General features: G+C 39.7%; 1 protein-coding gene across 2 annotated transcripts in view; it reads left to right on the top strand.

Annotated features, from left to right (window-relative positions):
* ADAM10 (ADAM metallopeptidase domain 10) overlaps positions 1-20552 on the top strand; it is a 239713-nt gene that overhangs the window by 209232 nt on the left and 9929 nt on the right. For both annotated transcript variants that reach the window (XM_073618815.1, XM_073618816.1), the window contains exons 10-14: positions 829-1012; positions 6626-6776; positions 14024-14207; positions 14768-14876; positions 17723-17943. In XM_073618815.1, the coding sequence (XP_073474916.1) occupies positions 829-1012; positions 6626-6776; positions 14024-14207; positions 14768-14876; positions 17723-17943 (849 nt within the window). The remainder of the gene's footprint in view (positions 1-828; positions 1013-6625; positions 6777-14023; positions 14208-14767; positions 14877-17722; positions 17944-20552) is intronic.

The following is a 20552-nucleotide window of genomic DNA, read 5'->3' as shown; positions in this document are numbered from 1 at the left end:
GTCTACCAGTGTCCATTCACCTGGAGGTGAAGTATAACCCAGCAGGTAATGAATATTAGCCTAAATCTGTGTCCCATGATGTATGAAAAAGAGAGACCCTTTTTTTTTTTTTTTTTTTTCTACTAAACATGGACGCCGACAGCTACAGTATATTTTAAGTGAACATGTCATACTCTAAGTGAAAGGGTTGTACAGTGAATTTGCATATTGCTCATGGGAATTTAAAACGGCCCTCCTGATATTAGGCCTGTATAATTCCTGCTCATTGTCAGTTTCCTTTTAAGGGAGCAGGTCTCAAAGAATGAGCTACCATTTAATTTTGTCCCATGATGTACTCAAAGAAGTATTTTACAGGTAAGTATGACAAAAAAAATCATATTTTTGTTTTAATTAGTCATTCAAGTCTCATTCTTTGATCTTCATTTCATTTAGCCCTTTTTCTGACATTTTCTTAACGCAGATTTGCATGCGTCAAAGTCTGACAAGAGAAAAAGTTTGCATAATGTACGGTGATTTAGTGGACGAGAGCACTGTGCAACCACAAGATGCTTTAGAAAAATCTACTAAGCTCCTTTTGCTTGGCAGATTTTTCTTGCCACTCAATTTGCCTGACTTTTTCCTTTTTTTTTTTTTTCCCCCCTCTGCATTCTTGGCTTTTTCACTAATCTCTTGCACTACAAAACTAGGTTAACCCACCAGCATTAGAAGAACGCTTTAATGAAATAAGGATTCCTCGTTTTAGAAACCTAAAGAGAATACAACATGCAGTTACAGCAGTGTGTATTTTATTGATTTTTTTTAACATTATCATATTTTGTATTTCTACAGCATGATTCTGGCTCTGAATGTACTCCAGGAGAGTCCAAGAATGTTGGATTCAAGGAGAATGGAAATTTTATCATGTATGCCAGAGCAACATCTGGGGACAAGCTGAACAACAACAAATTCTCTCTCTGTAGTGTCCGAAATATCAGTCAGGTTCTGGACAAGAAAAGAAATTTCTGTTTTGTTGGTATGTACGTTTGTTCTAAGCAAGAAATATGTATGTCATCTTGTAAGTTCAATGTGTTAGAGCTCCAATTCAAAGCAGAACTAAAATTAAAAAATTGTGAGCAGGCAGGTTATAATTATATTATACAGGATTTATATAGCGCACAGTTTGCGCAGTGCTTTACAACTTGGGGCAGACAGTACAATTATAATACAATTTAGTACAGAAGGAATCAGAGGGCCCCGCTCATTAGCGCCTACTATCTTAAAGGGGGGTCAAGTGATACAAAAGGGTAATAACTGCGGGGGGGAGGGGAGATAATGGGGAAAAAAAGTACCATCAAGTCCAGGCAGGATAGGCTTCTCTGAAGAGAAGGGTTTTCAAAGATCGCCTAAAAGTGGACATAGTAGCAGATAGTCGGGCGGATTGGTGTAGGGAGCTCTAGAGGATTTGGGGAGGTTCCTCAAGAAGTCCTGGAGGCAAGAATGGTATGAGGTGACTAGAGAGCAGAAGATCTTGGCAAGAACGAAGAGAGCAATTTGGTATTTTGACACTAGGTTAGTGATGTAGCAGGGGGCAGAGCTGTGGATGGCTTTGTAAGTTGTTAGCATTTTGAATTTAATTTGTTGGGTGAGTAACAGACAATCGAGGGTTTGGCAGAGAGGGGAAACAGACACTGAAGGGTTGGTAAGGTGGATGAGTCTGACAGCAGCCTTCATGATGGACTGAATAGGGATATCCTATGTAAAGGTAATCCAATGAGGAGACCGTTGCAGTAGTCGAAGCAAGAGATAACCAGGAAGTAAAGTATAGGCTTAGTGCTGTCCATTGGTTAGGAAGCTCATCTGACTGGCTCTCAGTGCTGCCAACATTCAGTATTCCATGTACTTGTATGAGAAAGTATCCTTTTTTTTTTTTGTATTACTTCCTTTGTGTGAAATCCCTGGTGTTCCTGCCAGTCCCTTTGCTTTCTTCTTAGAAACATGCCACCTTTAAGCAAGAGAACACACCATGGTTAGTTCTCTAGCTATGCTGGGAACTCTGCATGCTCTCCCCCAATGATCAGACTTGTCCTGACACGCCCCCAGCACAGCCGCTTACTGGGAAGCTCAGTATACTGTTGTTTCTCCTCCCCCAGCTCTTATGCAGCTGGGAACAGAGGGAATATGATCACTTATAAAAACATTCCCCCCCCCCCCTTTTTTTATAACGTTTCTTTAGATCTGTACAGAAATGTTTTCTATTTTTAACTGAATGGGTTGTTTTACAATGTAATCACTCTAAGTGTTTGCATTAGTTGCATTAAAAACACATGGGACAGCACAAAGGACTCAAAGATATTATATATAATAATAATAATATATAATAATATAATAAAGAGACATAACACAATTTATTTCACGTTGGCTATAATGTCTACGGCATTTATTAAGGGGTAACTCAAAATTTAACAATCATAACCAGCAATATAATTAATCTTAAAGTTAGATAACCATAAATCATTTATTTAATACCATCACCTAGTCCATCCAGAACTGAACTGGATGACAAACCCCACCAGCTGAAAGCCACTCAGCAACTGAGTGGCTGAAGCCCCCTAAACGCCGTGGCCTGTTCAATCATGTTTTGCAAGCCTAAAACAAAAATGTCTAAGCCGAAAGGTGTACAAAATCAACTCTGTATAGACAGGAAGGAAATCCTCAAGCTCTATGTGGCGGTAAGAAAAACTGCCTTGAGAAAATACTAAGTTGCGTATAGTTCTATTTGTACGCTTCCTAATCCTATCCAGATAATGAAGGTTACTTGAATTTGACCAAAGGAGTCGTGGTACCATCTCCGAAAATACTATGACCGTGAAAGGGAATAACAGCTTAAAAGAAGATATCGCCCTCTTCAGCTCACAAATCAAATCCCAAGACATACAATTTATTTTAAACCATTAGAGAAACCAAGAAGGCTGGCTTCAGTAACTGCACCTATCCTTAAAGGATGTGAAGAGAAATGAAAGCCAGAAAGATTAAGTTTTTTTAAGACAAGAAGGCAGGACAGATGAAAACTGAAATCTTGTTAATGGAGCTAGAGTAACATGAATAAAAACTGAACCTGGAAAGGGGGGTCTAACAGATATTGAGTAATCCTAAAAACTGGGCAGATAATCTGAAATGGAGCTCTATAAAGAGTTATCCATCGACCTTTCCCCAATTGTTCCTTCTTGGTTCTACGGAGAAAAATCTTAAGCAAATCCTCCATAACAGAGATATCTGAAAACACAAAAAAAAGAGGAAGAAGCTTTATTTAGTGCCGTGAGCTCCCCAATTCTAAAAGCACCAAAAAAAGACAATAACGAAAGCCGTTCTGAACAGTGAAGTCTCAAATGCGGAAAAACAAACTGATTCCAGTGTAGACGTCAGTTTCGGCAATAATTCTGAAGAAATTGGGCATCTACTGTCAATAGCTGGGGAGGATCTTCTGAAACCTTTCAGAACTTGCTTGACTGGAAGAAAGAGCAGGAAATCCAGAAAATTTTAAAAAGAATGAGGCCCCCACTAAAATCTTGGAAACTGAAGGACTAACTTTAGCTTGGATGAGAGAGGAAACTAAACATAAAGCCGTATAGGCGTTAACTGAATTGAATAAGAGATTAGACTCTAAACAAAAATTACACCATTTAGACCATGCTTGTAAGTATGCTTCCCTAGTTTTATGAGCAATGGAATGCCTTTAATTGGCCTCGATTAGTCCCAAAACTGGCCCCAGAGAAATTCCTAACATGGAAATCCTTCTTGATCCGCCTCTGGAGCGTGCTCCTGAAACCTCCGGAACTGCGAACAAGATAGTGAATCGGCGATCTCATTAGTAAAACCAGGGACATGCTTTGCTTTTAAGCCAAATGTTGTAAGTCATACATTGCAGAACCAGAAAACAGTAGTTTTAGTACTAAATGAGATTTTGATGATAAACAGTTTACAGCAAACAATACCCCTTTATTATCCGTATGAAGGAGAACACGCTTATTCTCAAAGAATTGATGCCAGATAGAATTATTCCCTGTAGCGGTAGCTATTACTAACAGAACCAAATTACGGTTAATATCGGGAGACCAAGACTCGGGCCATTCATCAGGACACCAGTGACCGTCCAGGAAAGCGCCAAAGCCTACCGATCCGGTTGAATCGGTAAGTAAGTGGATGTCAAAGTCTCTAATGAAATCGCTCTACCATAAAGCACGCCCATTGAAATTGATCAGGAATTGGTCCCAAACCTTCAAATCCTCCTTAATCGGATGGGTAGTAGAAACATGGGAAAGAGGATTTTTAAGCCCCCTAGTGGCTAGAGCAAATCTCCGGGAAAAGACTGACTATCGGAATTGCTCTAGATGCAAATGGGAAGAGTCTGAACATCGCGCAAAAGAACCTTTCTTTTTGACAGAAAACTAGCAATGAGTAACCTTGTTTTTTATAATTTTAGACATTGGCAAACAGAATTCCATTGCGACCGAATTAATTGTGATACCCAGAAACTCAATTACCATCACTGGACCTACCGTTTTCTTGTGGGCTAGGGGAATGCCAAAAGCCTCAGATGTTGAAAAAAACAATTCAACATATCAGAACAAACCTGAACTTCAGATTGACCTATAAATAAGAAATCATTTAAAGGATAGCGCCACCCTGAGGGGAAATCTTTGACAAAACCCACTGTACAAAAGTCGAAAAAGCCTCAAAATAAAAACAAGACTTGGAAAAACCCATGAGCATACACTTGTCAAAATAAAACTGACCCTCAAAATAGAAACCAAGGGAATTAAAAGCCGTGGGATTGACAAGTAAAAGGCGAAATGCGGATTTTATGTCCGATTTTGCCATTAAAGATGATTCGCCATATTGTTTTAAGTACAAAGATTTGTCAAAAGAAGCATATGAAACAGCAGACAAATTCTGCTATTTCATCATTCAAGGAATTGCCATGAGGAAAGGATAAATGATGAATCAAACAAAAAGGAACCTGGCTCTTTTTTTTGGGACCAGGCCTAAAGGGGATAAGCGGAAATTTATAAAAGGGGGGGGGGAGGTCCAGCTATTCTACTTTCTTGCAATTCTTTTAAGATCTTCTCTTTAAATACCTGTACTGTATGTCGGGGTGCTCAAAAATACAACGTAAATTTTTAACAGGAAAACAACCCTGACCTACAAAAGAAGGGACTATAAAACCAAACTTGAATCCTTTGTACAGTAGATCCACCATCTTGCGGTCTGGGTATTGTTCTAGCCAGGACTGCATTTTTTGACAATTTCACTGGCGTCCATGCCTTTTGCATTACCGTCTATTGTCTGAGATGTACTAGCGGATTTTTTAAAACAGTGGGATGCTGGATGTGTACCTGCACAGAATGAACATTCATGCTTGTACCTGTAGTTGGATAAGAATCTGCATTGGGAATCTTTATATCAGAAACGCACTTCCTTATGAAAAGTAGGCTGAGGATTGGTTATTTGAGGCCTCTGTGTATATTGAGGTCTTTGTGGCAGCATCAGGTTCAGCCAGAGCCCTACATCTTTAACCCCCCAGCAGAGGGATGGGTGAACGGTGATATTTTTTTTGTCTAAAGCTCTCTTTGTAGCTGAACCAAGAAATGCCTCCAAAGTGGAGGTATGCCTCAGCCACTATATCCAAGTGTTGGAGCAGCCTGAGCATTTTTCAGGAAAATGCTCACCCATCACAGAAGAAGAGAAACAAAAGGTCTCCAGCCAATTCTGAAAGGTCCCGGGGGATTGCCCTCCTCCTATCTTCCTCAGACCTGTCATCAATTCTTTAACTGCGGAAGATAGATGATAGCCAGGAGGAGACAATTGACAGGGGAGAGCCTCCTTAAGACATGATTCAGAAATAGAAACTTTAAAAGGTAAAGAAAGTGTTGAATTTAAAACAGAAGCAGGCATAGAAAAAAAAAACTGGTATTGTCAGTAACAGGAAATTTATCAAAATTCGAATCAATGGTATTCAAAGGGTTAACACTCGATGGAGTGGTGGGGTTACCCTGTGAAAAAACGGCATTATCTGACATAATTATACCACTTGAGCCACCGCCATTCCATACAGTACCAATATTATGAGATTCACTCAATTGAACCAACTACTTTACCGAATTCGGAAGGTTTTAAATCATTTCGCTCACCAGAACTGCGGTCTACACTAACAGATTGCCCAGACGCTGCCACCTCACTGGAAACGCCCGCAGACTGTTTTGTAAAAACTCCTCCATAAAGATTTTTTTTTTTAATACGTATACAAAGTGATTTATATTTTTATTTTTTTTTGGCTGCTTCACACCATTTTGGTTTGAGTGGTTTTAATATATGGGCTAAGTGTACTCTGATCTCAGTTCCTTGGTTCACTGTTTGTGGGGTGTGGCAGCCCAAGTGTTATATGCAGTGATTAGGCTGTGGCTTTTAATGCTCCTTCACCATGTCAAAACTATTTAAGTATTGCCACATTTAGGTATCTGCAGTTAATTTTTATTCAATTCTCCCTAGAATGTATGTTGAATTTAGATATATAGGAAATGTGTTTGGTGTTTTTTTTTTTTTTTTTTTGTTTTTTTTTTTTGCCGTTTCATATGGTCTTGTGTTACAGAGTCTGGCCAGCCGATCTGTGGTAATGGGCTTGTGGAACAAGGAGAGGAGTGTGATTGTGGTTACAGTGATCAATGTAAAGATGAATGCTGCTTTAATGCTAATGAACCAGAAGACAGGAAATGCAAATTAAAGCCTGGGAAACGCTGCAGGTATGTGTCTTATGGATAAGCCAGTCACTTCAGCTAAAAGCCAGCTGTACAAAGATTAGAATTCTGTTGAGGAGACTACAGTTACAGATTGGCATTGAGCTGTCAGTGTGATTAAGTGTTCCTATTTCCATAATCTGATGGAAATTGCTGGGCATGACATTTTACATTCATTATACACATTCTGATTGCTTTGTTGTGCGGTAATTTTTCCTTAATAGAAAAAAAAAAATCCTTTGTGCAAAACAAAACATTAGGCATAATTCTTATTACACACACAGTGGCCACTTTCTTGGATATGTCTATGTAGTACCCAAATAAGTAGTCAACAGCAGCAGTACTAAGGCATGCTATACTATTCATGTAATGCTAACTTAAGAGCGGTAGTAAACGTAACTAAAAAAATAAATAAATATGGAAAAGGTAGCTAATGGAGTACCAATATCCCTGAATTATATGTATAAAGAATAACCCTCAAAATAGGACTTTAACGGTACTGGGTCATTGTAGTGTCAAGTGAATGAACAGTATTTCTAGGTAGTATATAAGTTGACAAATCTTTATTAATACAAGTTGTGTAACACATTATAATACATCTTAAAAATGATGGGAAAACAGGTTCTTGATACTGTACTTAGGATGGAATCAATAGAGAATTCAATTTTTTCTTCAGAGGTGCATACACTTTATAGAAAGAAAGGAAATTACTTTTTTGATATGCTATGAGTACATCTTAAATGAAGAATATTAATTGCAATTGTCCTCCAGTGTCAACAGGGGGCATCTAGACCAGTTCCTGAACAGTGTGTCAAAAAGGTTTTTCCCGGTATTCACCACAGACTAGTGGAGATATGTGCTAAAGGGAGTCCATGCATCACCAGCAGCTCTTAGGCTGCTTTCACAATGGGGTGTTGGGGGCGTTGGCGGTAAAGCGCATCTAGCAGGCCGCTTTTAACCCTCGCTAACGGCCGAAAAAATGGTTAAAATGGTGCTTTAGGAGCGGTGTGCACACCACTCCGACAGGGCTGCAAAGATGCTGCTTGCAGGACGGTCTTTATACCGTCCTGCAAGCGCACCGCTCCAGTGTGAAAGCACTTGGCCCTTCACACTGGAGTGAGAGGAGAGGCTCTTTACAGGCACTATGCAGGCACTATTTTTAGCGCTATAGCGACTGTAAAGCGCCTTAATTGCATAGTCACCAGGGATCATGAAGTGATTTTTTTTTTTTTTGTGACCTATATATATATAGTGTGTTACATCACCTGTATATCTTTCTTTGTGAATATCATTTGTGACAATCCTGTCAATGTATAAGGTTAGGAAGGTCACTAGAAAAGGGAAGGGAGTCTATCCCACAGACTGCATTAAGCTGTGGTGTTTGAATTAAGCTTCTGTGGATGGTCATCAGGTCAGAGAACAAATGTTGCATAGTCACAAACCAAAAATCGGTACAGAAAATACATGCATGATTTCATGCTGTGTATGCCAAATATGGATTTTGGTGGTTAATAGTTTGTGGCATCTTGTAACCTCACATCTGTTGTAATAATAACCATTCCACTTAGATCATTCATCTGCCCTATTCTGATTTTTGAACCTCCGCACCTTGCCTGCTTACTTTTGTATTTGAATTGTAGCTAAATTATCAAGTTGAGCCTGGATTGTTGTGTTTTTTTTTTTTGTTTTTTTTTTTTAAGAATTTGAACTCAAGGCCCCTCATTTTAGATTTAATGTATGCCAAAAATTTATAGAAGATAGTTGTGAGTTAAATTATTTGGCTCTATCTGTTCCACATCCCTAAAGTTTCTAAACACATGTATACCAAAATTTTACACAGTTACAACTCTTAATAAAAAAAATAAACAATTACTTAGTATTTTTTATTTTTTTTAAATGAAAAAGTTTTCAAGAGCAATATCATGGTAATGACCCTAAACTTAAGCTCTATCACCCGTTCCACTGGTGCTTACAATAGAAGGTCATGGGTATCCCCCATACAGCACATTTCTCTTATAGCGGTTGTGATAAATCATGCAGCTCAACTTGTTTCTCAGACTCAGTGTTTTCTGCTTCAGGAGCTAAAGGCGTCCATTTGCTCTAAAAAGATCCAAATTGATTTATTAGAACTCCTATACATTCAACTTGTATACCGTGTTTCCCTGAAAATAAGACCCGGTCTTATATTTTGGCTACAAAAAACACTAGGGCTTATTTTCAGGTGATGTCTTAATTATTTACAGTATATACAGTGACGATCCTAATGTGGTTGTTACCCAAAAAAAAAAAAAAAAATCTCCCCTCTCCCCCTGTCAGCTCAGGAGTCGTCATTGACATCTTTAATCCCAAAAATAAACCTTAGTTAAAGTCATTTTAAAAATGTGTAATCCATTTTGTAAAAATATTATATAATGTCCAGTGTGTCAACTTTTGTAACTTCATTGTTGCAAATACCATATTTACAGCACTGTTGGGCGCTCATGTGACCCGCCGGAGCTCTTCTTCCTTGCTCCGAGCACTGCAGAAGGGGGGCTAAATTTTTGCTGACGTCAGCCCCGCTTCGAGCACTGCAGAGGGAGTGGCCGCTGTCAGCCGAGAGGAGTACATCTCAGGCGGGTCAGGTAAGCGCCCAGCGGCGCTGTAAATAAAGTATTTTCGACAGTAAATTTACAAAAGCAGACAAACTGGATGTTATATAATCCTTTTACAGCATGGATTTCATATTTTTACAAGGACCTTCCTAGTGCTTATTTTCAGGGTAGGACTTGTTTTACAGCCCTCCCTGAAAATCACGTTAGGTCTTATTCTCAGAGTAGGGCTTATTTTCGGAGAAATACAGTAGTATACAATTGTTGCATGCTGCCCAGAGACACACCCTCATCTTTATTAAAAGATGAATAGCAAAGTGTAGGTTGGTAAACATGTGTTGAAAAGATAGTTCAGATGAATCTGCCATTGTATGCCACTGTTCCAGAACAGATTGCTAAACTTGAAATTCTGTTACGAATAACACTTTTTGAAGGTAACTAGACTGATTTTCCTATCCTAGGAGCCCTGGAAATGTAATGGTTTAATTTTAAATTATCCCTTCTCTTTTAGCACTGTAGTTTATTTAAAAAAAAATTCAAAGCACCTTTTTCCATAAGTGATGTATGTCTGTCATGTGACCAGAGTAGCTTCTAGTCCTCTGTTGCCGGTCACCTGTTTGAAACACAGGGGAAAAATACATAATATCAAATGTTTTAAATTATCATAGAAATATGTATTTTAATGCAAATCTTATGTTAAAGTGGAGTTCCACCCAAAAATGGAACTTCCACTTTTTGGATCCCCCCCCTCCGGTGTCACATTTGGCACCTTTCAAGGGGGAGAAGGAAGCAGATACCTGTCTTGTGCAGGTATTTGCTCCCACTTCCTGGCATAGATCACCGCAGCGCTTGCGGTGACCTATGCCACTTCCGGCACCTACCCCGTCCTCCCCCGCTGTATTCTGGGAGACACACAGGTCCCAGAACACAGCAGGGACCTGAGAGAACGTGCATGCGCAGTAGGGAACCAGGAAGTGAAGCTGCACAGCTTCACTTCCTTATTCCCTTAACGAGGATGGCAGCAGCCGAGAGCCGACGGATGGATCAGCTTCGGCTGCCCTCATCGCGGGCTCCCTGGACAGGTAAGTGTCCATATATTAAGTCAGCAGCTGCAGTATTTGTAGCTGCTGGCTTTTAATATTTTTTTTTCAGCGGGCCTCCGCTTTAAAATATGGTGTGAGCCCCTCCAGCCTGTGTCTTTTCTTTATGTGCTTAGAATTACAGGAAGGTGAAGTCTCTATCAATCGGCATGTAATTTCTCACCTCCATTGTGTTTAGCTTTTAAGTGGTCATGGAGAAGCAGGGGGAGGGAGTGGGCTGTCATTTATCCAGAGAGTATACGCATTTGTGTGACTATTATCATATGGGCTGCACAGATAAGATAAAGGAGGAAATGAACAGCTTAGAAAGGAACTGAAACAGAAGCATGCCCAGTAGATGTGGCAATAGCTTGTTTACACAATCTCAGGTTGCAGCAGGGACACAGACAAAGAGGGAGGGACAGTAAACAGAATCAACCAGGTTTTTTGGAGAATATTGAAAACGAATGCCATAGTGACAGAGTATGAACATGTACTGTAATACAGCATGTACTGACAGTTTTTAACGTGGGTTTAATGGTACTTTTTTTTTTTTTATTTTTTTTTTTTTTTAAATCGTTTCATTTTTGGCAATACGGAATGTCTAAACTACTAGTTTGCCATACAGTATAGTGCCTAGGAGATTTTAAGATGAATTATACAACAGAAACCAACTTTACTGTATTAATGGTGTTATTGGATGTTGAGCAGAATTGGATTTTCGCCAGACATATTTGGTGTTGAGGCCAAATAATTCAATTTTAGTCTAATCTGGCCATAACACCTTTTTCCATGTGGCCTCAGAATCTTAGGTGCGTTTTGGCAAAGCTCAGTCATGACTGCTGGTGGCCTTTCTTGAGGAGTGGCTTTTTTTTTCTTGCAACTCTCCCATACAAACCACATTGTGGGGAATTTATGATAATGGATGTGAGAAATCTTATGCACTACCACTTAAAACTTTAGAGCTGATGTGATTAAAGCAGCTGCTCACAGTGCCTTGCCACCCATAGTGAATTGTTTGCTTCAGTTGCACTACCAGGGACTGAAATGCTCCAGGAATGCTCTAGCTACACATGATTGAGTTTACACATTTTTTAGGAGGGAGATGATCCTTTTTTCAACCCAGTGGTTCTGTTTTTTGGTTTTTTTTTTTTCCTGACCTGTTGTAGCTTTCATTTGGATGTTACAAGTTGCACTAGTAAATACCGCTGGATAAAACAAAAGCACTGTTTTCATTTCAAGCTGTAAAGCAACAAAATGTGATTATTTTAATGGGGAGTGATTCTTTTCTATAACTACTGCACATTGCTAGGGCAAGTCTGTATGTGAACACCTCAAAGATAGAGACTTAGAGCTTCACATACATATTGGGGTTTATTTACTAAAGGCAAATACACTTGGAAATGCAGTCGCTGTAGATCTGAGGGGGACCTGCAAAGAAAATAAAAAACAGCATTTTTGATTGTACATGATTGGATGATAAAATCCTCAGAGCTTCTCCTCATTTCGATCTTCTACGGATTTGGAGGGTTTGCCTTTAGTAAATCAACTCCATTGTGTATATATCATGCTGCTCTAAAAAAAACTAAACTTTGTTATGAGGAACACATTTTAAAGACAGCACTGTAGTTAACTACTACCTAGATATACATAAATTCCAGTACCCTGTAATCTAGCACGTATTGCACATTACTAAATCTCCTTGTGTACTTAAGATGAGGTGTCTGTGCAGAACGTACAAAAAAATGAATGATAATACAGGTATGAAAAATTCATTTAAAAATTATAAAGTTTACCCTTAGGCAGAAAAATAAGCAATAGTTGTGTATAAAAGATTAAACATTTTATATAGAGAAAACAAATTTAGAATTAACATTCTTAAGGTGATTATGTACTGTAAACACATTCTTTTCAAAAACCATAAGAAAATAGTCATGGCCAGATTATGATCAAAATTCCATTAGTTTAATATAACTTTAAATAGTTTGAGTCAAGCTGGCCCAACCTGTTTCCATTACTGAACAATGTGGCTGCTTCCTCTGGCTATGGCGGCAATCGTGATGTCATCCACCTGCCAATCAGAGGAAACCTAGTATTCATTGATCTAAATCAAAGTTTTCTCGTGAATGGTGGAAAAGCACAAAGCCAGACTTGCCCGTACTGCTATTGGGAACACAGCACCCCTTAATGTATGTAGCTAATGCTACTACAGCCCATTTTGGCTATACTTCTGTAGGTCACAAGAGTGCAGAACCATTTTCAGCCGACAGCAGACTAAACTCTGATGTCACAGAGCCAGTCTAGGCTTTGAAAAGATCCCTACCATATGGCACCGACAGCTGGCTCTGTTTGTTCTTTTTGATAATTTTTATGAATGGGAGTGGCTAATTAATTGTAATCAGCTGGTGCACTTTCAGGGTTCTGATGAGAATATTTCAAGTGTTTGCATTTCTTTAGGTTTGATTTACCATTAACAAATGAACAAAAGTCATTTTTTGTTGCAAAGGATTCTGAAATCCCGACTTGAGACTTTTTAGAAAAGAGTTCTTCACCCAAGCAGGAAATGACACTTCTGGTGAAATTCCATACATTAGCGTGTATGGAACTCCTCCAGGTTGCCATATTGCTTTGACTTTTACAGAAAATTAAGTACTGCAGTTTGAAAAGGAAAGGAAATTCTCAGTAACATGACATTACAATATGGCTTATGTAGCAAAAAATGCTAGATTTTTATTTTCTTTTTCTTTTTTTTTAAACATGAAAGTGGTTACCCCTAAAGCATGAGCGTGTAGGAATAAAAGATAGAACTACATCACCAAACATCAAGCCAATTTTTGTCACAATTTCTCTAAGTTCCTTACCAAGTTTCATCTTTAGCCCCTCTGTTATATAGCAAATTCCTCCCAAAACAGCCTGAAATGTTACATCGTCTTTAAATGATCAAGTCCCTGACCTATAGGTACTGTTTCCACCAAGAATTTTATTTATACTTGGTTTACTTTGAAGCAAGGATTTACATGTTCATTGGGTACAAGGTTATATGACTGGATGGCCTGATACTATTACACCATAAACCAGGGGTCTCCAAACTTTCTAAACAGATTTCAAGAGGGCTGGACTTTGGCCAGTGGAAGTAGAAAAGATGTCGACGTCAGTGGGAACAAATAATGTCCCATTGTTTCAGTGGGAGAAATTGCGCCCCATTATTGGTGTCATTGGAAGGAATTGTGCCCCCTTTTGTTGGTGTCAATGGGTTGAAATGTGCCGTGTCATTGGGAGAAAATGTGCCCCATTCATTGGTGTCAGTGGATGAAATTGTGTCCCAAGGGCCGGATAAAAGCAAGCAAAGGGCCACATCTGGCTTCCGTGCCGCAGTTTGGAGACCACTGCCCTAAACTAACAGTATATGTATGTTTATGTAGGGGGGTGTGTGTGTGTGTGTGTGTGTGTGTGTGTGTATGTGTGTAATATAAATATATATTTTGCAAGATATATTCCTAGTATATACATTCATACATAAACATTGATATCATTCATCTGTTAGAGAAATCCTTACAACACTAATGATTAGTATTTGTGTTTTCAGTCCTAGCCAAGGCCCATGTTGTACACAAGGGTGCATTTTCAAGGACCGCTCTCAGAAATGCCGTGATGAATCTGACTGTGCACAGATGGGAACTTGCAATGGGGTTTCTGCACAGTGTCCACCATCTGAGCCAAGAGAGAATTTAACAGAGTGCAACCGTCAAACTCAAGTCTGCATCAAAGGGGTAAATATTGATGTCTGAAAGCAGTATTTTGTAGACTGTGAGCTCCCTGTTTGCAGAATCATTAGCTGGTGGGTTTTAGTTGTACATGATCTTCTCCATACACAGTAGAACAGAGATCTCCAAACTATGTCCCTCCAGTTGTTCGGGAACTACAATTCCCATCATGCCTATTCATGTCTGTGAATGTCGGAGTTTTACAATGTTTCATGGGATATGTAGTTCCGCAACAGCTGGAGGGCCGTAGTTTGGAGACCCCTGCACTAGAGTGACTGAAAGCCTGTGAACACCTGTCTGCTGGCACATCCCTAAACACAAATGTTTGGCTTAAGTGACCAATCTGTTTTCTCTTTATAAAGAGGGGGATAATGTGAATCCTGCCACCACTAGATTATCATGGAAAAATCAGACATGGTTTTGTTACTAAATACTGATGTCTGACACCAAAGACCCTTGGAAAAAAGATGCTTCTATACAAAAAAGGGGCAAAAAAAATGACCAAAACCATGGTAGTTTTTTTTTTTTTTTTACCCACTGTTTACTAATATCTTTTTGTTCTACAGCAATGTGCTGGTTCCATCTGTGAAAAGTATGGCCTTGAAGAGTGCACATGCGCCAGTACTGATGGCAAAGATGATAAAGAGTTGTGTCATGTCTGCTGCATGGATAAATGTGAGTTCTTTTCATTATACTGCACAAAGTAAATTGCTGGAAACTTCACACCAATTTGTTGTGGTGCACAGCAGTGTTTTTCAGTCTCGGCACCCTTTAACCACTTCACGCAAAAGCTAGCTGCCATAACCCTGGTATTTTCAGAAACGGCGAGCTGTTCTCTTTAAGGTAAAAGTGGTCTCTGCAGCGAATTCGCCGCAAGATCACTTTTATCAGGGGTGGAAGAGGGCTCCCACCGCGCTCTGGTCACCTCCGCCTCTTACCCGACCCGCCGGTAGCGGCAGAGCCGATCACGTCCTTTTCCCTCTGAGTCTGGATGCCGAGTGAGGGAAAGATGTCCCCCGCTCGGCTCCATAACATTAGATGGCGTCAAACGCCACTTACGCCCAATGGTCTCAAAGCGGAATTTTTTTTTTTTTATTATTGCTTTTAAGTCTAAATGTTAGGTCTGAGGTCTTTTTGACCCCAGATCTCACATTTAAGAAATCCTGCCATCCCTTTGTAATAAAAAAAAAACATGTTTACATAAAGTGACCCAAAATTTTTTTATTTTTTTAAAAAAGACAGTGTAAAAATAAAATAAGAAGAAAAATAATTTTAAGCGCCCATTCCCACTGAGCTTGTGCGCAGAAGCGAACGCATACGAAAACTGTGTTCAAACCACACGTGAGGTATCGCCGCGATCGTTAGAGTGAGAGCAATAATTCTAGCAAAAAACCTCTTCTGTAACTCAAAACTCCTATGGAGAATTTTAATGGTCAAAGTTTGTCGCCATTCCATGTTTTTGAAGCATGACATGTTGTGTATCAATTTACTCAGTGTAACATTAGCTTTCACATTATAAAAAAAAAAAAAAATTGGGCTAACTTTACTGTTGTCTTATTTCTTAAGTCAAAGTGTATTTTTTCCCAAAAAAATGCACTTGTAAGACCGCTGCGCAAATACGGTGTGACATAAAGCATTGCAAGGACCGCCATTTTTTTCTCTAGGGTGTCTGAAATTTTTTTTTGATGTTTGGGGGTACATTTTCTAGTAAAGAAAAATTATTTTAACTTGTAAACAGCAAGTGTCAAAAAGAGGCTTGGTCCTTAAGTGGTTAAAATCCTGCACAATCTCTGTGTCCCATTCTAAAATGTAAAAAAATTAAACTATTATACTAAATTGTTAAACTAAAATAGTTTTGCATAACACAGCAACATCCACACACATACTGTAGGACACCCAACATTACAAGTGACTTATTCTTCCAAAGCAAATACACCTTTGCACACTGGTACTAACTAGTATTCCTGTCAGAGGCATGACTAAATCCTTCAGGGTCCCTTGCAAGAAAGTATGAGGGACTTCCTGTGCCCTGGGCAGGGCCCTTCCCTCTAATCCAGGGGCCCTTTACTCCCATTGTGGGGCTCTTTATTACAGTCCCGCAGCGGGCTCCTTTCCTGCTGTCTTGGGGACCTCCCCATGGAGGCGGAGCGCCAGGTCGCGATCGCAAGTGTAACCTCTGCAACCCTGGTAGTTTCGCCACTGCTGTCAGCAGTTTGTGTACTTTTTTTTTTTTTTTTTTTTTTTTTTTTACGATTATAATTTTTATTATTTTTTTTTTTTAAGCTCAATCTCCATCTCTGCAGCCTCAGCTGCACAGATTGAATGGACAGGAATAGCTCTGTACAGAGCTTCCTGTTCACAAACTGAAGCATTGTAAACCGTTTATTATGCTCCAGTTATTAATGAACAGTCAGTGATTGGTGCCAATCACTGACTCTGTCCATTTAGAAAAGGAAGCTGTCAGTAAATGACATGCATATTTACCAGCCGCTAACCTGCTCTCCATCCTGACATATCCCCTGCAGCAGCCGACAGGGGGGGACGGGAGGGGGAAGCCAGAAGAGATGGAACGAGGGGGAGGTGGGGTGGTTACTAGAGTACGCTAGGGCTCAAGGGCTGCAGTAGCGGTGTATAGAGGAACCGATCTCCTCGATGCTGAATGCCTGCTGGAGGGAGAGGGGAAGTGGACTTTCAGGGGCTGCAGGAGGACAATGGAGGGGGATTGGTTCCTCTGTATGCCTCCTCTCCTATTCGGGTGTACAGGGGAACTGCATGGGGCTGGGTTGTAATTGAGACCTCTGTAGTTACGCCACTGATTTTCCAGTGCTGATGGAGAAGGGAGGGGTAAACAACAATGCTGTGCAGGCCCCCAGCATCCTAGGCCAAAAACCTTGTGGCCCCCCCAACTGCTGCTTTCACACTGTGACCCAGAGAGATTTGTATAAATAGGTGCTCAATGAGGACATGGAAGAGCTGTCCATAAATATATTTGATTTACAGTCTTCAATGCCATGAGCCATAAATGATTTCTTTACTGAATTAAATTTGTCATCACTGGATCTAGAAAGATCTTGAACTGCTTGAAGTCAGCTGCTTAAAGAGTTTATGCTTGTTCTGCACACACGTCCACCCCATGTGATTTCAGGATAAGCCGGCTGTGGAAGATGGCATTTGCCCAGTCCTGGTCTGCATGTTGCTTTCTGCACTGATTGTAAACAAAGCATTTTTTTGCAGTACATGGGAAGAATAAGCAAACCTAAAAGCTTTTTATTAGTGTTTCTTGTTGTTGAAGGTCTGTGTTTTTGAAGTACAGTGTCCTTTTAAAATAAAGTACAGTTTGAAACCCATTAGGCTGCTTTAATATAGCAGTGCAAAAAGAAGATTGAAGTGTAAAGTGCAGTAATCCACACCAGGCAGTTAATTTCAATTTACTGAAAACGGACTGCTGATTACAGCAATTAGTTCTTTCTCTTTTTAAATCCTGTTACAAATGTTTATAGATTTGTGTGTATTTTTTGTAGTGGACCCTGGCTCCTGTGCAAGTACGGGATCTGATGAATGGAAAAGTCACTTCAAAGGTAAAACCATCACTCTGCAACCGGGTTCGCCCTGCAACGAGTTCAAAGGATACTGTGATGTCTTCATGCGATGCCGATTGGTTGATGCTGATGGTCCTTTGGCTCGATTGAAAAAGGCTATTTTCAACCCAGAGCTCTATGAAAACATTGCTGAATGGATTGTGGTATGTATATCTTCATGAAATAGCTTTTCATGTTTTGCTAATATTAACCTCTACTCTCAAGTATGTTGTTTCTAAGATTATGCCACTTTTTTCCTTATGCTAAATGATTTGTTAGGCTAGGTTCACACCTATGCTTTTTGCAATGTGTTTGCAGAAATGCACTGCAGTCCATATAACATTAGTTCCTATGGCTCATGTTCAGTTCAGTGCAGTTAGCACTGATGTGTTTTTTGGAAAGGTGCAGGGACTTTTTTACATGCAGAACAGTGCGTTTTTGTGCTTCATAGACTTTAATGTAATTGCATCAAAAACTCATGAAAAACAAGTACAAGAGTTTTTGGTGCGTTTTCCTGCATGACAACAGACACCACCTAGCAACATCAACACATCCCAAAAAATACGTTAAAAACGTGTAAAAAAAAAAAAAAAAAAAAACGCAAACCATGGTCTATCAAGTGCCTTTTTTTTTCATGTTTTGTTTATTTTTTTGTTTGTTTATTTTTTAAGCTCTTAGTAGTATAGATCTGTTTATTTAGATTTTTTTTTTTTACATACTGTGACCAGAGCAGTACAGCATTTCATTTTTTAATGAATAGTATTTATTCATCCAGTGTGTACTATTGCGAAGCTGTGATTGGCAACTATCCCATGGTACAGATGAACTGTGATTTGCCCTGTCTGTACCATGTGATCACTGTGACCAATCACACAGATCAACACAATAGCACACAATGAATGGCTACGAATGAAAGCTGTTCATTGTATGAAATTGTCATGTGATCTGCTGTTGGTCACAGCAATCACCTCAAACAGGCAGTTGCCCGGTACAAGGATTTGTCATCCGCTGTATTCGCTGGACACAGCAGCTGACAGGTCATGTGGCAGCACAGCCCGATCCTCGGAGGACATCCAATGAAATCCACCCAGGATGGGAGAGTGGGAGAGCTCCGCTTTGCCGTGTTTTGACAATAGGCTGGACGGGAAGCACTTAAAAGTTCAGGCATGCGTTGTTGCTGGGATTAGAATTTACACACATTCTAGATATGGGTAGTACATTAGAAGATAGTCCTTCTTTTTTTTTTTTTTTTTTTTTTTTTTTTTCTGTCAGAATACAATAGCTTGTCAGGAGACATCCTTGTGTCAGCATTGCTTGTGTGGATGTGGTTCTTTTGGTTCAAAAGATTGTGTATACCCTGCGTAACATAGAGGTGAGATGTTTTGTAGCACACACAGGCAGGTGGAAACAATCTGAGAACAGCACATGCAAACAGCACAGGAAGTTATCAGTTTATTGAATTGTTTTGCAGGGTCAACAGGTATGTCTGTTTAACAGAACAAGAGTAGCAAATGTGAGAAGTACATTTTTAAGGGTTTACTTAAAACTTAAAGTATAAGCCCTCAGCCTGCTGATTTTGTTTTCACAGCTGCCTAAGGCCCCTTCCACACGGGAGGTCCATTTTGTCCACCTGTCTGTTTTTCAGCCGGACCTGATCAGACTCTCCATTCTCCCCTGTACAGTACCAGCTACAAATGGACTTGTGCTGCCTCGGGTCTGATCTAGCATAAAAAAAAAAGATCTGTCCCCCTGTCTGGCCAGATCAAATCGAAGGGCAGTTGGGTGTAAATGAACAGCTGGTCCATTTACATCTGGCTGCCCATAGAGCAGGCTGTGTCTGCTCTACATAAAATAATCGAGCATGGATCTGTCATCAGCTGCGCTGCTCAGCAAGGGATCAGAGGACAGATCCCCTTCTGAGCAAAACCGAATCCGGCCCATGTGAAAAGGGGCCTTACTGATTACCATGCGGATTAAAGTATTTTATAGATCCCGAGTTAAAGGCTTGTATTCATAACCCAGGGTCTATGAATACTTTGTGTACTGTACTGCAAGATGTAGGATTTACAGGTAAGTCGAAATGTCTTTCTTCATGTTTAGCAGATCTACGTCTAATACGAGAAACCCTTTTTATATCCAGTTAAGGTTCAGCTTGCTAAGCATCGAACATCTGTGAGGGATGTATACTTCAGTTTTCTAAGTAAAGGTTATGTGTCCCCAAGCTACACTACAACAGTTGAACGTCTATTACCTTGTTTCGTTCTACTGCCTTTGTAAATTTGTTCAATCTCAGAGGAGGTTGTAGACAGTTTCTTACTCTAAAAGTACATCCTTATTGTGTGAGGAATGTTGCCATGATATTTGTGCCATAATACTCTTTATCTTTAAAAAAAAAAAAAAAAAATGAACATGGAACATTGACAAGCTAATTGGGTTAATGTGGAAATGTTTTTCCTGTGGTTCTGAAAAATTCTAATTGTTGCAAGGTCACTTGCAGTCCTGCAGGGCCTTCTTCTCAACTATATGCAGTTTCCCCATTAGGGCCTGTATCGATGGGCTTTGGACATGTCGGTGGCATCGGTTTGATATTAATTTCACTTGCAGATTAACTCCTTTTGACTTGCATTTCACCTTCTTCAAGCAGGTTTTACATTTTCCCTAGATTCATCTGGGAATGCAAAACCTAGATTACGCGAACAAAAGTCTGTTGACACAGGCATTTTAAGGAGTCTACTTGCAGAACATGCCATAGTTATAATAGTCCTTAAAGTGG

This window comes from Aquarana catesbeiana, linkage group LG03 (genome assembly GCF_042186555.1).
Source record: "Aquarana catesbeiana isolate 2022-GZ linkage group LG03, ASM4218655v1, whole genome shotgun sequence".
NCBI lineage: Eukaryota > Metazoa > Chordata > Amphibia > Anura > Ranidae > Aquarana > Aquarana catesbeiana.
This window is presented reverse-complemented; position numbering and strand designations above follow the sequence as displayed.